At 37.6% G+C, this 22,195-nt stretch overlaps 3 protein-coding genes across 3 annotated transcripts; 1 reads left to right on the top strand and 2 right to left on the bottom strand.

Annotated features, from left to right (window-relative positions):
- Positions 1-11,473: 11,473 nt before the first annotated feature.
- On the bottom strand, positions 11,474-14,566 carry psmb8a (proteasome 20S subunit beta 8A). The gene is made up of 6 exons (XM_052136064.1): positions 14,110-14,566; positions 13,246-13,387; positions 12,924-13,035; positions 12,295-12,424; positions 11,891-12,095; positions 11,474-11,653 (listed from the first exon to the last, which is right to left on the bottom strand). The coding sequence occupies exons 1-6, from the start codon at positions 14,248-14,250 to the stop codon at positions 11,565-11,567; spliced, it is 819 nt and encodes a 272-aa protein (XP_051992024.1). The 5' UTR covers positions 14,251-14,566; the 3' UTR covers positions 11,474-11,564.
- Positions 14,567-15,743: 1,177 nt separating this feature from the next.
- On the bottom strand, positions 15,744-19,522 carry psmb13a (proteasome 20S subunit beta 13a). The gene is made up of 8 exons (XM_052135673.1): positions 19,410-19,522; positions 19,033-19,126; positions 18,519-18,616; positions 17,383-17,523; positions 16,981-17,096; positions 16,764-16,822; positions 16,430-16,581; positions 15,744-16,077 (listed from the first exon to the last, which is right to left on the bottom strand). Exons 1-8 carry the CDS (start codon positions 19,469-19,471, stop codon positions 15,957-15,959), a joined length of 843 nt encoding a protein of 280 aa, XP_051991633.1. The 5' UTR covers positions 19,472-19,522; the 3' UTR covers positions 15,744-15,956.
- psmb12 (proteasome 20S subunit beta 12) lies at positions 19,505-22,106 on the top strand. The gene is made up of 6 exons (XM_052135674.1): positions 19,505-19,645; positions 20,201-20,271; positions 20,350-20,481; positions 20,624-20,753; positions 21,602-21,746; positions 21,829-22,106. Exons 1-6 carry the CDS (start codon positions 19,598-19,600, stop codon positions 21,954-21,956), a joined length of 654 nt encoding a protein of 217 aa, XP_051991634.1. The 5' UTR covers positions 19,505-19,597; the 3' UTR covers positions 21,957-22,106.
- The last annotated feature ends 89 nt before the right edge of the window (positions 22,107-22,195 follow it).

The following is a 22,195-nucleotide window of genomic DNA, read 5'->3' as shown; positions in this document are numbered from 1 at the left end:
CCAAGTATCGCTAAACTTGCACTTCCTCATAGCTGAATAAAATCTGCTTAACGCCTTTCTGTTGTATCCAGAGACTCGCGCCAATAACACGAAGCTCAAAGCTGGCTGTTGCATGTTGGTCTATTTTGTAGTCATAATACAGCGAATTATATTTGGACTAGCTGAAATAAGAAACTACAACACCACGGAAGTAAAAAAGAAACATTCCAAAGCGCTATGGAGCATTTAAATGAGATTTACATGGACGTAGGAAAATTAAGACCTGTTAAAAATTATTTAAGACCTAGAACACAATACTTCAGCAAATTTAAGACTTTTTAAGGCCTTAAATTTTGATTTTGAAATTTTAGACTTTTAAGACTTTTTAAGACCCCTGGAAACCCTGTTTTTTTTTTTTTTTGTAGAGTATTTTTTATTGTATCACCAAAGCAATGACGCTCACGACTCCCGTTGAAGTATCCAGCATCTGTAAGGTCTGCAAATAAGTCCATCCAGAACTGAGACCTATATACATTTTGAAGAGTCCTCAAGCTGATGTTTACACTGTGTAGAGCGTACGAGTGGCCCTCGTTAAAATATTGAACGCAATGATGCAGTATGTCTTGTTTTTCCGTCTGGTCCGCGTCTTTTAAAATCTCCAAACACCGCTTCTCAACAGTCAACACGCATACAAGTCTTCTTCTTACGTTAAAACAACGAGAATACAGAAAATGTGCTTAGACCTCCATCTAGTGGTTATATTATAGAATTAAAGGAGAAATTACATATGAGACAGCTTTATAACTGAAATAGACAAGTTTAATATAACTATTCTGATAAGTGTATATTTCCAACATCATGTTTGTGTTATCCGTTTCTGTAAGTTTTTGTGGCGTGTTTCAGAAAGATAATCGCTTAGACAGAGTAATAGTTTATTTTCATCTTAACCGGACATCACAGTTGATCACTGAAATAATTCATAATTCAATATATTGATACCGATTTCTTTATCAACTGTTTGTTCAATTGAGACATAAGGGGTGATTTCAAAGCATTTTGAAAGTGACACACTTCCTTCTGCCAGTTGGTGGCGCTATAACTTTGACTCACAATAGTCACATCCACGCGAACCGCCTCTTCCAGTGAAGAAACTGCTGAAGTTTCATCGAGATCAAGTAATGTATGCTGAAGTTATAACACACTTCCTTGCTGTTTAAGCTGCATTTATGTGCTTTTTTGAGCTTCAAAGTTCTTGTGCAATGTGTTCCACATTCAAACCAAAATATCTGACTCTAGGTCAAAGTATGAAACCAATACCCCACTTTTGTCTGAAGGTGGCGCTACTGAGCCCCTGCACCAGGCATCAAAAAAGAAAATTCAAGTTTGAAGAGCTGCCACGACAACAGTATTTAAGATATCAATAATCCTTTCACACGTCTACATCTGCCGTGTGTTTACATTATACACCTAAAGTTTGAAGTAAATCGTGTAACAATAAGTGGGTGATTTTAAAGCATTTTGAAAGTGACACACTTCCTTCTGCCAGTTGGTGGCGCTATAACTTTGACTCACAATAGTCACATCCATGCGATCGGCCTCTTACAGCGAACACACCGCTGAAGTTTCATCGAGATCAATTAATGTATGCAGAAGTTATAACACTCTGACTGTTTCGTTTCTCGCCAGCATTTCGCTTCTCGCCACGGCCAAACCGTTAGAGATATCAAAAATCTGCCGGCAATTGTTCATGCTCAATGTCTTGACATCATGCTGACCGAGTTTGGTGGCGATTGGTGGAGTTCTCTGGGAGGAGTATTCCAAATTCCATTGCGTGCGTTTTTCAAACAACCCTAAATAGACGGTTTCCTGTTGGTCTGTGGTAAAAAGTAAAAGTATGAAGGATATATGAAACGATGAGATCTATATGTGTAGCGAGTTTCATATTATTACATGCAAGCGTGTTTGAGTTATAGACCAAGTTTTCGGCCCCTGTTCCAGAGGGCGCTGTCGAGCCCCCTGCCACGCTCGGTACCAGCTTCAGCCCGGCCCTAATGACCGCAGGTTCTGACCCGTGTGCAAAGTTTCAAGAGTTTTTGAGCATGTTAAGAGCCCCAAAAGTGCCCCGTGAAGTCGTAGAAAAAAAAATAATAATAATAATAATAATAATAATAATAATAATAATCCTAACTTGAAAACAATAGGGTCCTACGACTTTGTGCTTGGGCCCTAATAATAATAATAATAATAATAATAATAATAATAATAATAATAATCCTAACTTGAAAACAATAGGGTCCTCACGACTTTGTGCTTGGGCCTAATAATAATAATCCTAACGAAAACAATAGGGTCCTCGCGACTTTGTGCTTGGGCCCTAATAATAATAATAATCCTAACGAAAACAATAGGGTCCTCGCGACTTTGTGCTTGGGCCCTAATAATAATAATAATAATAATAATAATAATTAAAGCTGCGAGCAGCGATGACGGCCCAAGCCGGTGGCACCGCCACCCTGGGCCTTTAGGGTCGCCAGCGCACGACGGGCAATAACGTAAGCTTCGCTCGACCGTCGAGAAGATGTGTGCAAATTCCAAGAAATCCACATTCAAACCAAAATATCTGACTTTCTGTTGGTCTGTTTGTTCACTTGAGACATAAGGGGTGATTTAAAAGCATTTTGAAAGTGACACACTTCCTTCTGCCAGTTGGTGGCGCTATAACTGACTCACAATAGCAACATCCATGTGATCGGCCACTTACATCGAACACACTGCTGAAGTTTCAGTCGAGATCAATTAATGTATGCAGAAGTTATAACAGACTTCCTGTTTCTCTTACTGCCTTCTGCCAGTTATTATAGGCTTTGTACTTTACTCACGCTCCAATACCGACGTAGAAAATCATCCTCTTTACATGCTAAAAAATATGCTTGGAAACATCACAGTGGAGCGGTGCTTACTGTGAATGATACTGAATTGTACTACTGACTATTTAAACAGAGTAATTTTTATATGGTAGGTTTACTATTTTATTATTATATTTTATTGCGGCTATAATGAACAGGCTGCAATGTCAAGATTGCAATGATGGAGTGTGTGTGTGTGTGTGTGTATTTGTAACCTTAAAGGGGTCATATAATGCCATTTTTGTACAAGTTAATATGAATCTTTAGGGTCTAAATGAAAACTTTGTAATATACTTTTATTAAAAATTCTCATTAGTATTTTAAGAAAACACTAATTTTAACTGCTCAAAAACAGCTCCGTTTTCAGCACGCCGTTTCAGTGCATATGACTTTAAATGATAATGAGGTTTGGTCACCCCGCCCCTCCCTCCGTTCTGGGGGAATTCTAGTCTTGAATCATATGCATTTGCAAGATGTAAACAGTATTTTGCCAGTATTGTGTTACCATTCATCTTCATGCAGTTATAACTGTTTTTTTTACATTACTTCTTAATCAGTAACATACAAGTAAACCAGGTGTAACTTAGTGTTACCATGTTAACTGTAACACCTGCGTACACAGTTTTTAATAACACAATAACCATAACGCGTTGTTCATTATAAACGTGTGATTATGAATTATATTGAGAACGTCGTAACGTTATGGAAAACATGCCATAATGTACCCTGAGTGTAAACATTAGCCACATGCAGTTTAGCGTTGTTTTGGTTAAACTCACCTCTGAGTGCCGCTTTACCTGCAGTTGAGCGTTGTTAAACTCACCGATGAATGGGGTTGTACGCCACAATGAGCGTTGTTAAACTCACCGATGAATGCGGTTGCCTATGAACGCGCTAAACCTTTGCTGAGAGGGCACTTTGATATCAGATTGTGAGGGTTTTTAAAAATAAAAAAACTGTTGGAGGGCCAGATAAAGATGATCTGGGGGCCACCATTATACTAGCCCTGCCATAGATCATTTATTGTAGCCTATTCCTTTTTATTTTTATGTATTGCAGTCTCGACCCATTCGCAGCAGACCAAAAGCGTACGTGCAGGTCCAGCTGTTTCGTTTTGGTGGTGCGATGAAGACTTTCGTCGAACATCAGCACGAACGGTCCCGTGATTTTGGAAATTAGTCATCATCCGCTATTCCAAAGCGCGTAATGGCTGATGGCTGTCGTTTGCTGGAGACCCTTCACAGCAGTTAGATGTTTTTCACTTTTTGAATGAGACTCCAGCGCCCGTACACCCAACATTCCCAATGTAATAGCTTTCTTGCATAAGCAGTAGGCTTCAAATGCGTTATTTGCAACGGGCTTTAACCAAGCACGAAATTCAGATTTTTCAAGCCAAGTATCGCTAAACTTGCACTTCCTCATAGCTGAATAAAATCCGTTTAACGTCTTTCTGTTGTATCCGAGAGACTCAGCGCCAATATCACAAAGCTGAAAGCTGGCTGTTGCATGTTGGTCTATTTTGTAGTCATAATACAGCGAATTATATTTGGACTAGCGAAATAAGAAACTACAACACCACGGAAGTAAAAAAAGAAACATTCCAAAGCGCTGTGGAGCATTTAAATGAGATTTACATGGACGTAGGAAAATTAAGACCTGTTAAAAATTATTTAAGACCTAGAACACAATACTTCAGCAAATTTAAGACTTTTTAAGGCCTTAAATTTTGATTTTGAAATTTTAGACTTTTTAAGACTTTTTAAGACCCCGGAAACCCTGTTTTTTTTTTTTTTTTTTTGTAGAGTATTTTTTATTGTATCACCAAAGCAATGACGCTCCACGACTCCGTTGAAGTATCCAGCATCTGTAAGGTCTGCAAATAAGTCCATCCAGAACTGAGACCTATATACATTTTGAAGAGTCCTCAAGCTGATGTTTACACGTGTACAGCTGTCATGAGTGGCCCTCGTTAAAATATTGAACGTAATGATGCAGTATGTCTTGTTTTTCCGCCTGGTCCGCGTCTTTTAAAATCTCCAAACACCGTTCTCAACAGTCAACACGTACAAGTCTTCTTCTTACGTTAAAACAACGAGAATACAGAAAATGTGCTTAGACCTCCATCTAGTGGTTATATTATAGAATTAAAGGAGAAATTACATATGAGACAGCTTTATAACTGAAATAGACAAGTTTAATATAACTATTCTGATAAGTGTATATTTCCAACATCATGTTTGTGTTATCCGTTTCTGTAAGTTTTTGTGACGTGTTTCAGAAAGATAATCGCTTAGACAGAGTAATAGTTTATTTTCATCTTAACCGGACATCACAGTTGATCACTGAAATAATTCATAATTCAATATATTGATACCGCATTTCTTTATCAACTGTTTGTTCAATTGAGACATAAGGGGTGATTTCAAAGCATTTTGAAACACACTTCCTTCTGCCAGTTGGTGGCGCTATAACTTTGACTCACAATAGTCACATCCACGTAACCGCCTCTTCCAGTGAAGAAACTGCTGAAGTTTCATCGAGATCAAGTAATGTATGCTGAAGTTATAACACACTTCCTTGCTGTTTAAGCTGCATTTATGTGCTTTTTGAGCTTCAAAGTTCTTGTGCAATGTGTTCCACATTCAAACCAAAATATCTGACTCTAGGTCAAAGTATGAAACCAATACCCCACTTTTGTCTGAAGGTGGCGCTACTGAGCCCCTGCACCAGGCATCAAAAAAGAAAATTCAAGTTTGAAGAGCTGCCACGACAACAGTATTTAAGATATCAATAATCCTTTCACACGCCTACATCTGCCGTGTGTTTACATTATACACCTAAAGTTTGAAGTAAATCGTGTAACAATAAGTGGGTGATTTTAAAGCATTTTGAAAGTGACACACTTCCTTCTGCCAGTTGGTGGCGCTATAACTTTGACTCACAATAGTCACATCCATGCGATCGGCCTCTTACAGCTGAACACACCGCTGAAGTTTCATCGAGATCAATTAATGTATGCAGAAGTTATAACACTCTGACTGTTTCTCGTTCTCGCCAGCATTTCGTTTCCTCGCCACGGCCAAACCGTTAGAGATATCAAAAATCTGCCGGCAATTGTTCATGCTCAATGTCTTGACATCATGCTGACCGAGTTTGGTGGCGATTGGTGGAGTTCTCTGGGAGGAGTATTCCAAATTCCATTGCGTGCGTTTTTCAAACAACCCTAAATAGACGGTTTCCTGTTGGTCTGTGGTAAAAAGTAAAAGTATGAAGGATATATGAAACGATGAGATCTATATGTGTAGCTGAGTTTCATATTATTACATGCAAGCGTGTTTGAGTTATAGACCAAGTTTTCGGACCCTGTTCCAGGGGCGCTGTCGAGCCCCTGCCACGCCCGGTACCAGCTTCAGCCCGGCCCTAATGACCGCAGGTTCTGACCCGTGTGCAAAGTTTCAAGAGTTTTTGAGCATGTTAAGAGCCCCAAAAAGTGCCCCGTAAGTCGTAAAAAAAAATAATAATAATAATAATAATAATAATAATAATAATTAAAGCTGCGAGCAGCGATGACGAGCCCAAGCCGGTGGCACCGCCACCCCTGGGCCTTTAGGGTCGCCACAGACGACGGGCAATAACGTAAGCTCGCTTCGACCGTCGAGAAGATGTGTGCAAATTCCAAGAAATCCACATTCAAACCAAAATATCTGACTTTCTGTTGGTCTGTTTGTTCACTTGAGACATAAGGGGGTGATTTAAAAGCATTTTGAAAGTGACACACTTCCTTCTGCCAGTTGGTGGCGCTATAACTGACTCACAATAGCAACATCCATGTGATCGGCCACTTACATCGAACACACTGCTGAAGTTTCGTCGAGATCAATTAATGTATGCAGAAGTTATAACAGACTTCCTGTTTCTCTTACTGCCTTCTGCCAGTTATTATAGGCTTTGTACTTTACTCACGCTCCAATACCGACGTAGAAAATCATCCTCTTTACATGCGCAAAAATATGCTTGGAAACATCACAGTGGAGCGGTGCTTACTGTGAATGATACGAATTGTACTACTGACTATTTAAACAGAGTAATTTTTATATGGTAGGTTTACTATTTTATTATTATATTTTATTGTGGCTATAATGAACAGGCTGCAATGTCAAGATTGCAATGATGGAGTGTGTGTGTGTGTATTTGTAACCTTAAAGGGGTCATATAATGCCATTTTTGTACAAGTTAATATGAATCTTTAGGGTCTAAATGAAAACTTTGTAATATACTTTTATTAAAAATTCTCATTAGTATTTTAAGAAAACACTAATTTTAACTGCTCAAAAACAGCTCCGTTTTCAGCACTGCCGTTTCAGTGCATATGACTTTAAATGATAATGAGGTTTGGTCACCCCGCCCCTCCCTCCGTTCTGGGGAATTCTAGTCTTGAATCATATGCATTTGCAAGATGTAAACAGTATTTTGCCAGTATTGTGTTACCATTCATCTTCATGCAGTTATAACTGTTTTTTTTACATTACTTCTTAATCAGTAACATACAAGTAAACCAGGTGTAACTTAGTGTTACCATGTTAACTGTAACACCTGCGTACACAGTTTTTAATAACACAATAACCATAACGCGTTGTTCATTATAAACGTGTGATTATGAATTATATTGAGAACGTCGTAGCGTTATGGAAAACATGCCATAATGTACCCTGAGTGTAAACATTAGCCACATGCAGTTTAGCGTTGTTTTGGTTAAACTCACCTCTGAGTGCCGCTTTACCTGCAGTTGAGCGTTGTTAAACTCACCGATGAATGGGGTTGTACGCCACAATGAGCGTTGTTAAACTCACCGATGAATGCGGTTGCCTATGAAGCAGCCTAAACCTTTGCTGAGAGGGCACTTTGATATCAGATTGTGAGGGTTTTTAAAAATAAAAAAACTGTTGGAGGGCCAGATAAAGATGATCTGGGGGCCACCATTATACTAGCCCTGCCATAGATCATTTATTGTAGCCTATTCCTTTTTATTTTTATGTATTGCAGTCTCGACCCATTCGCAGCAGACCAAAAACGTACGTGCAGGTCCAGCTGTTTCGTTTTGGTGGTGCGATGAAGACTTTCGTCGAACATCAGCACGTAACGGTCCCGTGATTTTGGAAATTAGTCATCATCCGCTATTCCAAAGCGTAATGGCTGATGGCTGTCGTTTGCTGGAGACCCTTCACAGCAGTTAGATATTTTTCACTTTTTGAATGAGACTCCAGCGCCCGTACACCCAACATTCCCAATTTAATAGCTTTCTTGCATAAGCAGTAGGCTTCAAATGCGTTATTTGCAACTGGCTTTAACCAAGCACGAAATTCAGATTTTTCAAGGCAAGTATCGCTAAACTTGCACTTCCTCATAGCTGAATAAAATCCGTTTAACGTCTTTCTGTTGTATCCGAGAGACTCGCGCCAATAACACGAAAGCTCAAAGGTGGCTGTTGCATGTTGGTCTATTTTGTAGTCATAATACAGCTGAATTATATTTGGACTAGCTGAAATAAGAAACTACAACACCACGGAAGTAAAAAAGAAACATTCCAAATCGCTATGGGAGCATTTAAATGAGATTTACATGGACGTAGGAAAATTAAGACCTGTTAAAAATTATTTAAGACCTAGAACACAATACTTCAGCAAATTTAAGACTTTTTAAGGCCTTAAATTTTGATTTTGAAATTTTAGACTTTTAAGACTTTTTAAGACCCCATGGAAACCCTGTTTTTTTTTTGTTTTTTTTTTTTGTAGAGTATTTTTTTATTGTATCACCAAAGCAATGACGCTCACGACTCCCGTTGAAGTATCCAGCATCTGTAAGGTCTGCAAATAAGTCCATCCAGAACTGAGACCTATATACATTTTGAAGAGTCCTCAAGCTGATGTTTACACCGTGTACAGCGTCACGAGTGGCCCTCGTTAAAATATTGAACGCAATGATGCAGTATGTCTTGTTTTTCCGTCTGGTCAGCGTCTTTTAAAATCTCCAAACACCGTTCTCAACAGTCAACACGTACAAGTCTTCTTCTTACGTTAAAACAACGAGAATACAGAAAATGTGCTTAGACCTCCATCTAGTGGTTATATTATAGAATTAAAGGAGAAATTACATATGAGACAGCTTTATAACTGAAATAGACAAGTTTAATATAACTATTCTGATAAGTGTATATTTCCAACATCATGTTTGTGTTATCCGTTTCTGTAAGATTTTGTGACGTGTTTCAGAAAGATAATCGCTTAGACAGAGTAATAGTTTATTTTCATCTTAACCGGACATCACAGTTGATTACTGAAATAATTCATAATTCAATATATTGATACCGATTTCTTTATCAACTGTTTGTTCAATTGAGACATAAGGGGTGATTTCAAAGCATTTTGAAAGTGATACACTTCCTTCTGCCAGTTGGTGGCGCTATAACTTTGACTCACAATAGTCACATCCACGCAACCGGCCTCTTCCAGTGAAGAAACTGCTGAAGTTTCATCGAGATCAAGTAATGTATGCTGAAGTTATAACACACTTCCTTGCTGTTTAAGCTGCATTTATGTGCTTTTTTGAGCTTCAAAGTTCTTGTGCAATGTGTTCCACATTCAAACCAAAATATCTGACTTTAGGTCAAAGTATGAAACCAATACCCCACTTTTGTCTGAAGGTGGCACTACTGAGCCCCTGCACCAGGCATCAAAAAGAAAATTGAAGTTTGAAGAGCTGCCACGACAACAGTATTTAAGATATCAATAATCCTTTCACACGTCTACATCTGCCGTGTGTTTACATTATACACCTAAAGTTTGAAGTAAATCGTGTAACAATAAGTGGGTGATTTTAAAGCATTTTGAAAGTGACACACTTCCTTCTGCCAGTTGGTGGCGCTATAACTTTGACTCACAATAGTCACATCCATACGATCTGCCTCTTACAGCGAACACACCGCTGAAGTTTCATCGAGATCAATTAATGTATGCAGAAGTTATAGCACTCAGACTGTTTCTCGTTTCCGCCATCATTTCGTTTCCTCGCCACGGCCAAACCGTTAGAGATATCAAAAATCTGCCGGCAATTTTTCATGCTCAATGTCTTGACATCATGCTGACCGAGTTTGGTGGCGATTGGTGGAGTTCTCTGGGAGGAGTATTCCAAATTCCATTAGCGTGCGTTTTCAAACAACCCTAAATAGACGGTTTCCTGTTGGTCTGTGGTAAAAAGTAAAAGTATGAAGGATATATGAAACGATGAGATCTATATGTGTAGCGAGTTTCATATTATTACATGCAAGCGTGTTTGAGTTATAGACCAAGTTTTCTGCCCCTGTTCCAGGGGCGCTGTCGAACCCCTGCCACGCTCGGGTACCAGCTTCAGCCCGGCCCTAATGACCGCAGGTTCTGACCCGTGTGCAAAGTTTCAAGAGTTTTTGAGCATGTTAAGAGCCCCAAAAGTGCCCCGTAAGTCGTAAAAAATAAAAATAATAATAATAATAATAATAATAATAATAATAATAATCCTACTTGAAAACAATAGGGTCCTACGCACTTTGTGCTTGGGCCCTAATAATCCTAACGAAAACAATAGGGTCCCACGCACTTTGTGCTTGGGCCCTAATAATAATCCTAACGAAAACAATAGGGTCCTACGCACTTTGTGCTTGGGCCCTAATAATAATAATAATCCTAACTGAAAACAATAGGGTCCTCACGACTTTGTGCTTGGGCCCTAATAATAATAATAATAATCCTAACTGAAAACAATAGGGTCCCTACGCACTTTGTGCTTGGGCCCTAATAATAATCCTAACGAAAACAATAGGGTCCTACGCACTTTGTGCTTGGGCCCTAATTAATCCTAACGAAAACAATAGGGCCTTGCCTTTTCAAGGCTTGGGCCCTAATAATAATCCTAACGAAAACAATAGGGTCCTACACACTTTGTGCTTGGGCCCTAATAATCCTAACGAAAACAATAGGGTCCTACGCACTTTGTGCTTGGGCCCTAATAATTGTGTAGATAAGAATATCATGTCTTTATAATGTCTTTTATCAGTTATTTAAAACTGGACATTCATTAGTTGTTCCATGGTTTATGCGCTTCCATCCACATCTACTCATTGTATATAGTCAGTGGGTTAGGACTGTTAGAAAACTGCAAACTGCAGATTTAAGGTGATTATGGCCCTGGTACTATGGTCATATGATGAGAAAATTTGATTTCTTGAAAGTTTAGCGGTAAACATTTCAAATAAAATTATACTATAAATATATATATAAAGTGCTTTTGTGCCATACAATTTTAGGACATTTTAAATGATAAAAATGAAATTTCCTAAAAAAAATTGGCACAAAAGGCACTTTTTGCTTTCTACCGAAAATGACCAAATCGGTACTAAATTGGGTGGATTGAGGACAAAAACAATCAACACAAATACAGAAGCTTCATTTGTCCTGGGAAATAAACGTTGGAATAAGAGTCCATATGTTCTTTCTTAAATGAATAAAGTTACAGAAAACATGATTTAAATATATAACAAAGTATGTGCCAAAATAGTCTTTGTTTTTTGAACAGTTTATTGTTTTACTATATCAGATACAGTAATAAAACAGTGAGTTTGCACTATTTGGGAGAATGTGCACAGAATGACTAGAACATTCCCTTCTTATACTGGTGGATTAACTCTGACACATCCTCCTTACACACCTTAATCCAGCCATCCTCCTGCATGTGATAAACTAAAAGAATAATAAAAAACATAATCTGATTAGCACATTCACACACATACAACAACTTGTACATTAACAATTAAGAAAATACACTTTTTGGGACAGATTTTCAAAAGAGTGACAAACCGTTCCATTACTTCAGTTTTGAGAAGGATATTGTCTGATACTAAAAATTGTATTAAGGTTTTTAGACTTATAAAATGTGATTTATAGAATTCAAAAAAATCTGGTACTGCTGGTACTTACGGTTGACCACGCCACCAGAGTAGGCATCTCTGTGTGTGGCATGTGCAATGCCACGACGGCCCAGCTCATATGCCTCCTCCACAGACATATCCTCACGGTAACCGCTATCCACCACACCATATGCATAACTGTTCCCACAGCCAGTGGAAAACATCTGCCCAGAGAGACGGGTGCCATTGTCATCGACATAGTACAGGCCTGGACCCTGATGTGGGAAAAAAGGGTTTGAATAAAAATTACATGTATGGTTTGTACAAAAGTATATAGTGTAAGGTATGTGAAAGAAGATTGCATAATCATTATATATTATATATATAACAAATATTACAAAATAAATATTGGTTAAGAGTACACTGAAATCATGAAAATTAGACACAAAAAGAAAAAATGCACACAAACTTTACCTGTTTGTCCCAGCCACAGATCATGCTCCCCATTGAGAGGCCCATGCCCCTGTATCCCAGCATCATGTTGCACAGCAGCTTAGAGGCTGCAGACACTGAGATCCTCTGCTTGTTACGTAGTTTGTAAAGTCTGTTTGTAAAAACACACACATAGGTACATATTAACACATTAAAAGAGGATATTGGGGGTTCAAACAGTGACATGGTAGCCAGAAACATTTCATACTGTTTGGCATTGACAAACCAAAACAAATGTTAATGATCAGAAGAACAGAATTGGCTTCTGCACACCTGAAATTGCAGAGATAAAATCACATAGTGATGGTGGAAATATCCTTGTGCCACTGTGTCATTACTTGTGTAAGAAATATATTTTTTGTATACATGCATAACTCTTTCAAATTGCAAGGATAAGAAAAAAACATATAGTATAACATCCCTTCTTCCTACATTTTCACCAATGCTCCTAATAGATTATATTCACAAGATGTGAATAAGAATTTTTAAGGCAGTTCTTCTAATGGTACTCGACTGAATACATTTCCTGACACATCTAAACACAAGCATGAGGTTGTAACTTCATACTGTGAGCAGATGTGCATCCCTTTCAGATACATGTTGAGACAGACCTGCACTCTTTAGCCAGCAGTCTCTCCCAGTACTGACAGTCTGCAGCACTGCCCGACATGGTGCCCAGCAGGTAAGGGTTGATCTCAATCACTTTGTTGGCCTCCTTTGATGCTACAACACATTGAGAGAGAAAACAATTAGGATATATCGCACAAATTCAGATTGAAATGGTCTTTATTGTCTTTTAACCTGAATGTCGTTTTAGCACAACAGAATCCCATCAATTTGAAATACATGCCATGTATACAATATTGCTATAAGATCAGTATTCCTTTGAATTAGGCAAAAGATTGCACATTGAAAACTGTAGGTTGTATTTACCAATGTATTTGCCAGCTGATGCTCTGGAGTCAACGGCCACAATGACTCCATGGCGGAACTTAAATGCCAGTGTTGTGGTGCCATGATTCAGATCTATGGAAACGCCATCCTCACAGCTACTTGATTTCAGAAACTTAGAGGGCTGATGGGAGCACAGAATATGTATATTACAGGGCATCTTATATATAGTTTGATTGAATGTTTGCTTGTTACTATGCATTGTTGTGACCTTTCCTCCCATGTCTCAATAAGCTAACCCTGATAGCAAAGCTACATCTCCCAGATGTCTATTTGATGTGTGTGTGTGTGTGTGTTTACATCTGGAAGACATATTTTTTAGGTTGTTTGCTCATCTGCAATACGTCTAAACAATGTTTCATCTCGGATGTCAAGAGGACATTCAGCAGATGTCTTTGAGACGTTTATGTAAATCTGATCTTTTTAAGATGTTTAGCAGATGTTAATTAGATTATGATGCTTTACAGATGAAAATATCTTCAGCCATCTCATATAGGTACATGTGCTATTTGGGAAACAATCTGGGGCAAGACACATATACATCCCATGTAAATTTTATTAGAAACGATTAAGCCATTTCAGTTATCTGTTATGTGTTCTATGACTGCTAATATATAGGGGACGAGTGAAAAAACATAGCTATATGTTTGACATAACATGACCAAGTGTCCCATAATGAAATGCACCTGCTATTGTTTCTGTCCCATGAATCGCAAATCCATTTACCATAACAATGTTCAGTACATCTAACATGTGCAAAAGTAGGAAATACAATGCTAATGCATATCTTATTTTGCTCAACTGGATTAAGGATTACTTATTAACATCGATAATTAAGTTACTTACATCAACTCCGACTGGTACCGCGAATTCTTGACATTTTGCCCCAAAACTATAGTGATTCGACCGGCCGAGGAGGTGCGTTTGCTTAAAGCCAAACTGTGGCGCGGAATTATGTTTAAATCTACTGACGTCCAACAGAGCCATTCTCTTTATCAAGCGAGCGCAATTAATGAAAATAATTAAAACAGTAAAAGTACAAATGTGTACGTTTTTTACATGAAGGAAATCCGATCTCTCCACGGAAGACAATGATCTCGAAACCGAAAGATTTAGAGAAGCTGTTAAAATAGTTTCGATTACGACCACTCTGTGAAGAAAGCATTCATTAAAAATATTAATATTTAACTTATCATGACATCTGTAAATTAATTTCTTCTATAAGGCTTTTGCATATGTTATTTGAGATTATTTGAGATTAAACGGATAGTTTTGTAGGTTTATTTGAGGAAAACGCTCTACACTGGCGGTGGACCAATGGGAACACACGTCTCTCAGCGTCATCAGTGTGCAGGTAAACTTATGCGATGCAGGTTACAGCCAGGTGTCCTGTTTGTAAGGAAGCGTTGGCTACTGTACGACACACCCTTATGCAAAGAAGTATTAGCCTACTAGGGAGCTAATGCATTAAACTGCTGAGCAAAATATTGTACAATTATTTGGAGTGTCTCGTATCTGACAGCTGAATGATCTGAACATTAATATCTATGTATTATGTATTATTATTATTATTATTGTTGATTGTCCAGTGACAACCAGCTATCTGTTGTATAATTGTCTCCTACTTGACATTTAGCTACTTCTCTTTTTTATTTGTAATTTATTTAAATTTTGCACTGTTCTTAATAATACCCTATAGGAAATTGCAAACAATAAAGTAACATAATTTACTTTTATATTTCTTGCCTTGCAATTGTGGTGAAAAATGAAACAATAAACAAAAGGATAATTGCATTATTTTCCATTTTACCTTCTTTCATTTATTGTAACAATACTTCGAAAATAATTTGGGAGTCAATCAGTTGCTTGTTCAAAAATGAGGCTCTGAATTGTCTCACCTGTCACAATTATGACCTCGTGCCTATTTGTCCTGTGAGCATGATTTATCTTATTAATAAATCAATGATAGACCCTTTAAACATTATATGTGGCAAACATGGCAGTTGTATATGTATTATGACATCATCTTTCAGAGGGGCACAATGGAACTCTGGTCATGTGACTATTTGCGACACCCATTCTGGTCAAAATTTTAACCGATACAATCTGGTCAAAATGTCACCGGGATTAAAGGGTTAAAGTTGTTTGACTGCTTTAGTGGTTTTGTAAAGAGATTCGGCCCATTTAAGAATTAATTTAAAGACAAATGAGACATACGGTACATATGTATCCTACAGTATATATGTTGGTCTTCTGCACTTGTACTTACACTATAAATAAAAAAGCTTAAATCATTAATAAATCCAACTGATATGAAAGTCTTTAAAATGTAATAATAATATAATACCACTTGCTTATAGCCTAAAATGTTTCAACATTAAATTGTATTTTGTGTATTTTTACCGGGTTCTGTTCTTGTATCTAAGTTAAAGACCTCTTTGTGTTAATGTAAAAAAAAATCTGTACATTGCATGTATTGGAAATGGTAAGATTTTATTGATTGTATTTTATTGATGTTGAACTTTATGCTCTCTGCACCTAAAACTACCAGTCATGAAATTATAGATTATGACCTTCATGAGACATAAAAAGTAACTTACAGAAAAATCAGACATATTTGTTGTCAAAACATTATTTAGTTGAAAAGATCACTCTTTGAGACAACATTATGACATCACAATGTATTTCATGGCTCAACTGGATCCTGCTGTTTCCATCATCTGAACCGTCTCATGCACCAACTCCAGCTCCAGTTGAGTCACAGTTTTAGATAAAATTGGGGTTGTGCCTGTCTCATATTTATACTTTGCTTGTCTGCAAGATAAAGACATAGATATCAACATATTGCTTATATTAGGCATTCTGCAAATTTAAAGTGATAGTTCAATCAAAAATGAAGATTTTGTCATCATTTACCCTCATGATGTTCCAAATCAAATTACTTTTTTCCATTGGACAAAGATGTTAAACAGAATGTTATCCTCAGCTGCCTTAACTTTCATTGTATGGAGAGGGGAAATAAAGATACTACCAAACACATAAGGCTAACATTCTGCCTAAAATCTCCTTTTCTGTTCCATGGAAGAAAAACAATTATACGGGTTTGGAACAACATAAGGGTGAATAAATAGCTTTATGTAGCTTTAACCATGCATGGTTGTATTACCTCTTATAATTATATGGAGACACTTTGTGAGGCCTGATATAGTCCACTCCTTCTTTTGTAATCACACACAGGTCGATGTTGTTGCCTGAACCCAGGTCACTCATGATGCCTGCATGGATGGCATCACTTACCAGTGCTTTGGCCTCCTCCAGCTACAGGCATAATGAAGGATAATAGTAATAGAAAGTTTCAGGTCCAGATAAGGATGCTGCTGCATGTGACTGAGTAATTTTGTAGATATCTATGTACTTTTATGCTGAAGAGATGCTATAGTACAGTCATATTCACAATAGAAATATTAAAATTAACCAGATTCAACAAAAGAGCACCTTACATCCATATTTACTTTGAATCTGTCCTCAAGTATTCCCATAGCAGCTAGATTGCCAGATCCTAAGTAAAAATACAGAAACATGGTTGTATCATGTGTTCACTTAAGAACTGTTGACATAAGCAACAATACATTGTGAACTGTTGTGAAATGCATATACTTATCTCAATCCTCATCAATATGCTTTATCAAGATCATCATTTGGGTGGCACATACATACCCATGGCTAGATATGGCACCTTGTCCATGCTCCCATAAGAGCCAACTTTGTACAGGTGATTGCCAGTGCAGTCGACACCCCCTAAAATTAGATGAGCTCCGATCATACCTCGATACCTTAGAAATGAGAGCACAAGCAAATACATTTTAATATTATCATTACAAGAACATGTTGATTTTTTAGAGAGTCACATAACATATAGACAAAACACATTTCTGTCTAACTTCCATGGTACAAACATACACATTCAAACAATATGACAAATAAAGATATATATACAGCACAGATAGAAAAGTAGAAAGTTTGTAGGAAGTAGAGGTCCTGAGAACTGATGTCACGGTTGCGTTCTACGTATTCAAACTAAATATCAGACTTTATGCATCTCATCCCACACAAACACACCTGAAGAGCATGTCTTGTAGAATGCTTACTGCCATGATGAGTCTTGGGTTCCTGCCACTGTTCATGGAGAATATGGTGAGGTTTGATGACAACAAATCTGTCGTCTTCTCTGTGTCTGCTGCGGTTCCGGCTCCACAACAACTTAAACAAAGTACAACATATTTATTGGCTTATTTTCTTAAGTTCTGAAATGACATTTGCTTCAAAGTAAAAAATTCACAGAAAAAATAAAACACATTTTATTATACTGAAACAAAGGATCTTTAAAGGGTTTGTTCACCCAAAAATAAAAATCCTCTCGTCATTTACACCCTCATGCCATCCCAGATGTGTGTGACTTTCTGTCTTCTGCAGAACGCAAAGCATTTTAGAAGAATATTTCAGCTCTGTAGAACCTCACAATGCAAGTAAATGGTGACCAAAATGTAAAAGCTCCACAAAGCACATAAAGACAGCTTAAAAGGACCCCATACAACTCCATTGGTTTAATCAATGTCTTCTGTAGCAATCTAATCGCTTTTGGGTGAAAACAGACAACAAACATAACTAAATTTTTCACTATTAATCTTGACATCAGTAGTTTGAAGTTCCACAAAGTACATAAAAACAGCATCCATGTGAGTCCAGTGGTTTAATACATGTCTTCTGAAGCAATCCCAAAAATTTTAGATGAAAACAGACCAAACCTCCTTTATCTCTGTACATCTTGGCATTGCAGTCTCTAGGCACGATCATGATTTCAAGCTTGATTACACTTCCTAGTGTTTGCCGCATTCGCAGATTGCTAGATAGCGTTGGGAAGTGTAATCGAGCTTGAAATCTTGAAGCAGACTACTGCTGTCAAGATTAATGGTGAAAAAGGAGTTATATTTTTTGTCTGTTCTCACCCAAAAGCGATTCGATTGCTACAGAAGATTAAAACACTGGACTGACATGGATGATGTTTTTATGTGCTTTTTGGAGCTTTTAAATGTTGGTCACCTTTCACTTGCAATGTATGGACCTATAGAGCTGAAATATCCTTCTAAAAATCTTTGTTTGTGTTCAGTAGAAGACAGAAAGTCATGCACATCTGGGATGAGTAAATGATGAAATTATTTCATTTTTTAATCCCTTTAATCCATACTGTTACTTACTATATATTAGGAGCAATGTAGTGAATCTTGGCACACTTTTTGTCTGCAACAACTTCTTCGGAGGTGGCTCTTGTGTCTGCTCCCAAAACTACACCATCCTACACACACACACACACACACATGTTGTGTTTCCATGTTTTATGGGGACTTTCCATAGATATAATGGTTTTTATACTGTACATACTTTATATTCTATCCCCTAAACCTAACCCTACCCCTAAACCTAACCCTCACAGAAAACTTTCTGCATTTTTACATTTTCAAAAAACATAATTTAGTGTGATTTATAAGCTGTTTTCCTCATGGGGACCGACAAAATGTCCCCACAAGGTCAAAAATTTCGGGTTTTACTATCCTTATGGGGACATTTGGTACCCACAAAGTGATAAATACACGCTCTCACACACACACACACACACACACACACACACACACACATTGAATAGTTGTTTGAGTTACAGGCAATATCCAATATAAGACAAGTTATTATGCTTTGCATGTATTTTCTGGTTACCTTATAAACCACCCCAGCAATGGTGGTACCTGTTTTCATGGGTTTTGGTGCCTTGATTTTCCCCTCCTCTGACCCATTCTCCAGTACAATATTCCTGAGAGGAGATCATGCGATTATGAACAGAGTTTATAAAGAATTTAGCAGGTTATGACAGAGTACAGTTTCACCAAGGTTTACAAAAGTTGTTCTTTGAATTTGATACAACAACAGTATTGTACTTTTTATTGTTAAATACCTGAATGAAGTCTGAACTGTATTTACTTTCACTTTTGTTCTTTTGAGCTTGGGGCCAATATTTATGGCTTGCAAGAATACATTTCTACATTTTACGCACAGTATTATCATTACATAACTGCGTTTATACTTTTCTCACTTACCTTGTGGAATATTCGAAGTTAAATCCTGACAGAGGAGGCTCGAAGACGGAAGAAAGAGACATGTCCAAAACCCAATGCCATCCGCCGAGGAACTGTTCTCACTGAAATGCGCGTGACCAGTTTCATGTGAACGCGCAAATCCATAGTAGAGAGACGTTCATCCGAAATTTATATGTTTAGATTTAACGATGGAAAGGCATCAGTCACACTCGCAAATAAAAGGTGTCAGCACGGGTGTAAGTATTTATTATGCTTATTATGCTCTGAACATGTTCACGGCAACCTTTCGGTCGAGTGTCGTTTGTTTGGGTAACTGACGCGAACGCGTCCGCGAGAAGGCAGGTGATGTTTCTTTTTTATGTCTCGAGTCAATTTTGTAAATGTACTATATTAATTCGCTCCAATACATTACTGAATGTCTAAGTGTGATAGTGAATTTGCAGTTTTTCTAAGTAACACGATGTGCAAAGTTACTTTCACTTTCATCAGACGAGTATGACGTGGATTTATTTTGTTATTTAAATGTATGATTTCTGAATACTTGTTTCTGTTACTAGAAGTCTTAAGACCATGGCTATCTATTATGACACATAAATCCCTATTTAGCTCACGCATTATTTGCACAAATATTAATAAGTGTGAATGCATGCTTATATTCTGAAGAAAATGTATTTTTGTTGGTACCATCATAAAGGCTAAACTAGTCAATATCACTACTAGATCAATATGTTTAGATACAATGATCCCATTACTTAGCAAAAACATGTTCTTTACAATTCTTTATTGGTTAGACCACCATTCTTGCTGTTAAGTTCAATGGAGGAGTTATCATTGGGTCTGACTCCAGAGCTTCAATGGGAGAGTGAGTATTTTACAATGCAATTGTTTATTCTCCTACACACTTTTGCACATTTTCTAACACTTAAACCTTTACTTACAGGTCCTATGTTTCATCAAAAACGATCAACAAGCTGATCCAGGTGCATGATAGAATATTCTGCTGCATATCTGGATCACTGGCAGATGCACAAGCTGTTACCAAAATGGCCAAATTTCAGCTGTCATTCCACAGGTCTTTTATATTTCTGTAGCATCTGTTGCATTTCTCTAGTGTCCGATACAATGGGCAAAAGAAAATCTAAGTTACAGTAGCTGAATCTTTGTCTGTGGCTGGAAAATATCGGCTCAATCTGTTGGTCTCTCCGTTTCTGTAGTATTCAGATGGAGTCTCCTCCGTTGGTGAAAGCTGCAGCATCAATTATGAGGGAACTTTGCTATAGCAATAAGGAGGACTTGCAGGCGGGCTTCATCACAGCGGGTTGGGATAGGAAAAAAGGACCCCAGGTAATGCGCTGCTGGTCACACAGATCAAATAAAGTGCAATGGTTTAAGCATGTGTACAGTTCTGCATCAAAGTCGCATGTGACTCTCACATACTCTCAATGGTTCTGTAGGAGTCCAACCAATTAAATATGTAATATATAATATCATTATCCTTTAATTTTCTGTAATATTGTTGTTACAGAAATGTTTAGAGGGATCACCCAAAAATAATCATTATTCATGCCGTCTCAGACTTGTGTGACATTCTTTCTTCTGCGTAACACTAACAAAGATATTTTGAAGAACGTATGAAGTGTTTGTTTCCATACAATGTAGTCAATGGGGTACAACAATTTCATTTATGTCCAAAAAGGACATAAATGCAGCATAAAAGTAATCCATACTACTTGAAGTATTTAATCCATGTCTTCTGGAGCAATACGGCCCAATTGGAACACAATGCAGGCTTCAAAGTGGTGATGCTCATGCACATGGTTTCCAGGTGCTCGATCCTGGTATCTTTGTACACCGAGACATCGCATTTTCATTTACTAGTGTTTACCATCAACTTGCTGTTATCATGTACATGTTAACGACAAAGTACATTTAAAAAACATCCCCATTATAGACTTGTATTGTATGGACAAACAAACCCTCAAACATTTATCGAAATATCTTTGTGTTCTGTAGAAGAAAGTAGGATGAGTTTGAGACGGCCTATAGGTGAGTAAATGATGAAAGAATTGTAATTTTTGATTTTTTTTTAAGAAACTCAGCATGGTTTTATTCTCTACTGAGTCTAATGTTATACAAATCTCTAGCATGCATTTAAGTGGCACTCTCTTTTGCAAACTTTTGTCTTTGCACAGATATACACAGTGGCTTTGGGAGGAATGCTGCTAAATTTGCCTTTCGCCATTGGTGGATCTGGCAGCACGTATATCTACGGTTATGCGGATGCCAAATTCAAACCTGACATGAGCTTAGAAGAGGCTACACAGTTTGCCAAAAATGGTACATTAGAATTGGGGGGCTTGGGGGTCCATGAAATTTATGAAAAATGTATTAAGGGCTTTTTATGTCTCTGTCTCCACAGCTTTGGCTCTGGCTATGGGTCGGGACAATGTTAGTGGTGGCGTGGTTCACCTGGTTGTGATAACTGAAGCAGGAGTCGAGCATATTGTTGTTCCTGGAAATAAACTGCCCAAGTTCCATGATGAATAGGATAACCCAACTGGACAGCTTTTCCAAATATCACTAATTTGTGCTTAAATATGTGCAGTTTTAATTATTTTGAGACATTACAATCTTACTTTCAACACATTTGTTTTATCACTAATAAATACAAAAGTGTCATGTTGTACAGTGTGAATTTCCCTCTTACATACTTATTTTGCATATTTTGTCAGTTTGAGATTATTTACAGCAATGATTTTCCATACTTCCAAAGACTATGAAAAAAT

Source organism: Xyrauchen texanus, chromosome 10 (genome assembly GCF_025860055.1).
Source record: "Xyrauchen texanus isolate HMW12.3.18 chromosome 10, RBS_HiC_50CHRs, whole genome shotgun sequence".
NCBI classification, from domain to species: Eukaryota; Metazoa; Chordata; class Actinopteri; order Cypriniformes; family Catostomidae; genus Xyrauchen; species Xyrauchen texanus.
The sequence above is the reverse complement of the archived record's forward strand: the minus strand, read 5'-3'. Positions and strand labels throughout refer to the sequence as shown.

Coding starts and splice junctions, on each gene's coding strand:
- psmb8a (XM_052136064.1), bottom strand. CDS start 14,250: ATGGCTCTGTTGGACGTCAGTAGATTTAAACATAATTCCGCGCCACAG. Junction 13,388..14,109: donor CGGTACCAGTCGGAGTTGAT/GTAAGTAACTTA, acceptor TGCTCCCATCAG/CCCTCTAAGTTTCTGAAATC. Junction 11,654..11,890: donor CTCTGGTGGCGTGGTCAACC/GTAAGTACCAGC, acceptor TTATTCTTTTAG/TTTATCACATGCAGGAGGAT.
- psmb13a (XM_052135673.1), bottom strand. CDS start 19,471: ATGTCTCTTTCTTCCGTCTTCGAGCCTCCTCTGTCAGGATTTAACTTC. Junction 17,097..17,382: donor CTACAAGACATGCTCTTCAG/GTGTGTTTGTGT, acceptor CTCATTTCTAAG/GTATCGAGGTATGATCGGAG. Junction 16,823..16,980: donor GGTGCCATATCTAGCCATGG/GTATGTATGTGC, acceptor ATTTTTACTTAG/GATCTGGCAATCTAGCTGCT.
- psmb12 (XM_052135674.1), top strand. CDS start 19,598: ATGGAAAGGCATCAGTCACACTCGCAAATAAAAGGTGTCAGCACGGGT. Junction 19,646..20,200: donor TAAAAGGTGTCAGCACGGGT/GTAAGTATTTAT, acceptor TTTATTGGTTAG/ACCACCATTCTTGCTGTTAA. Junction 20,482..20,623: donor TTTCAGCTGTCATTCCACAG/GTCTTTTATATT, acceptor CCGTTTCTGTAG/TATTCAGATGGAGTCTCCTC.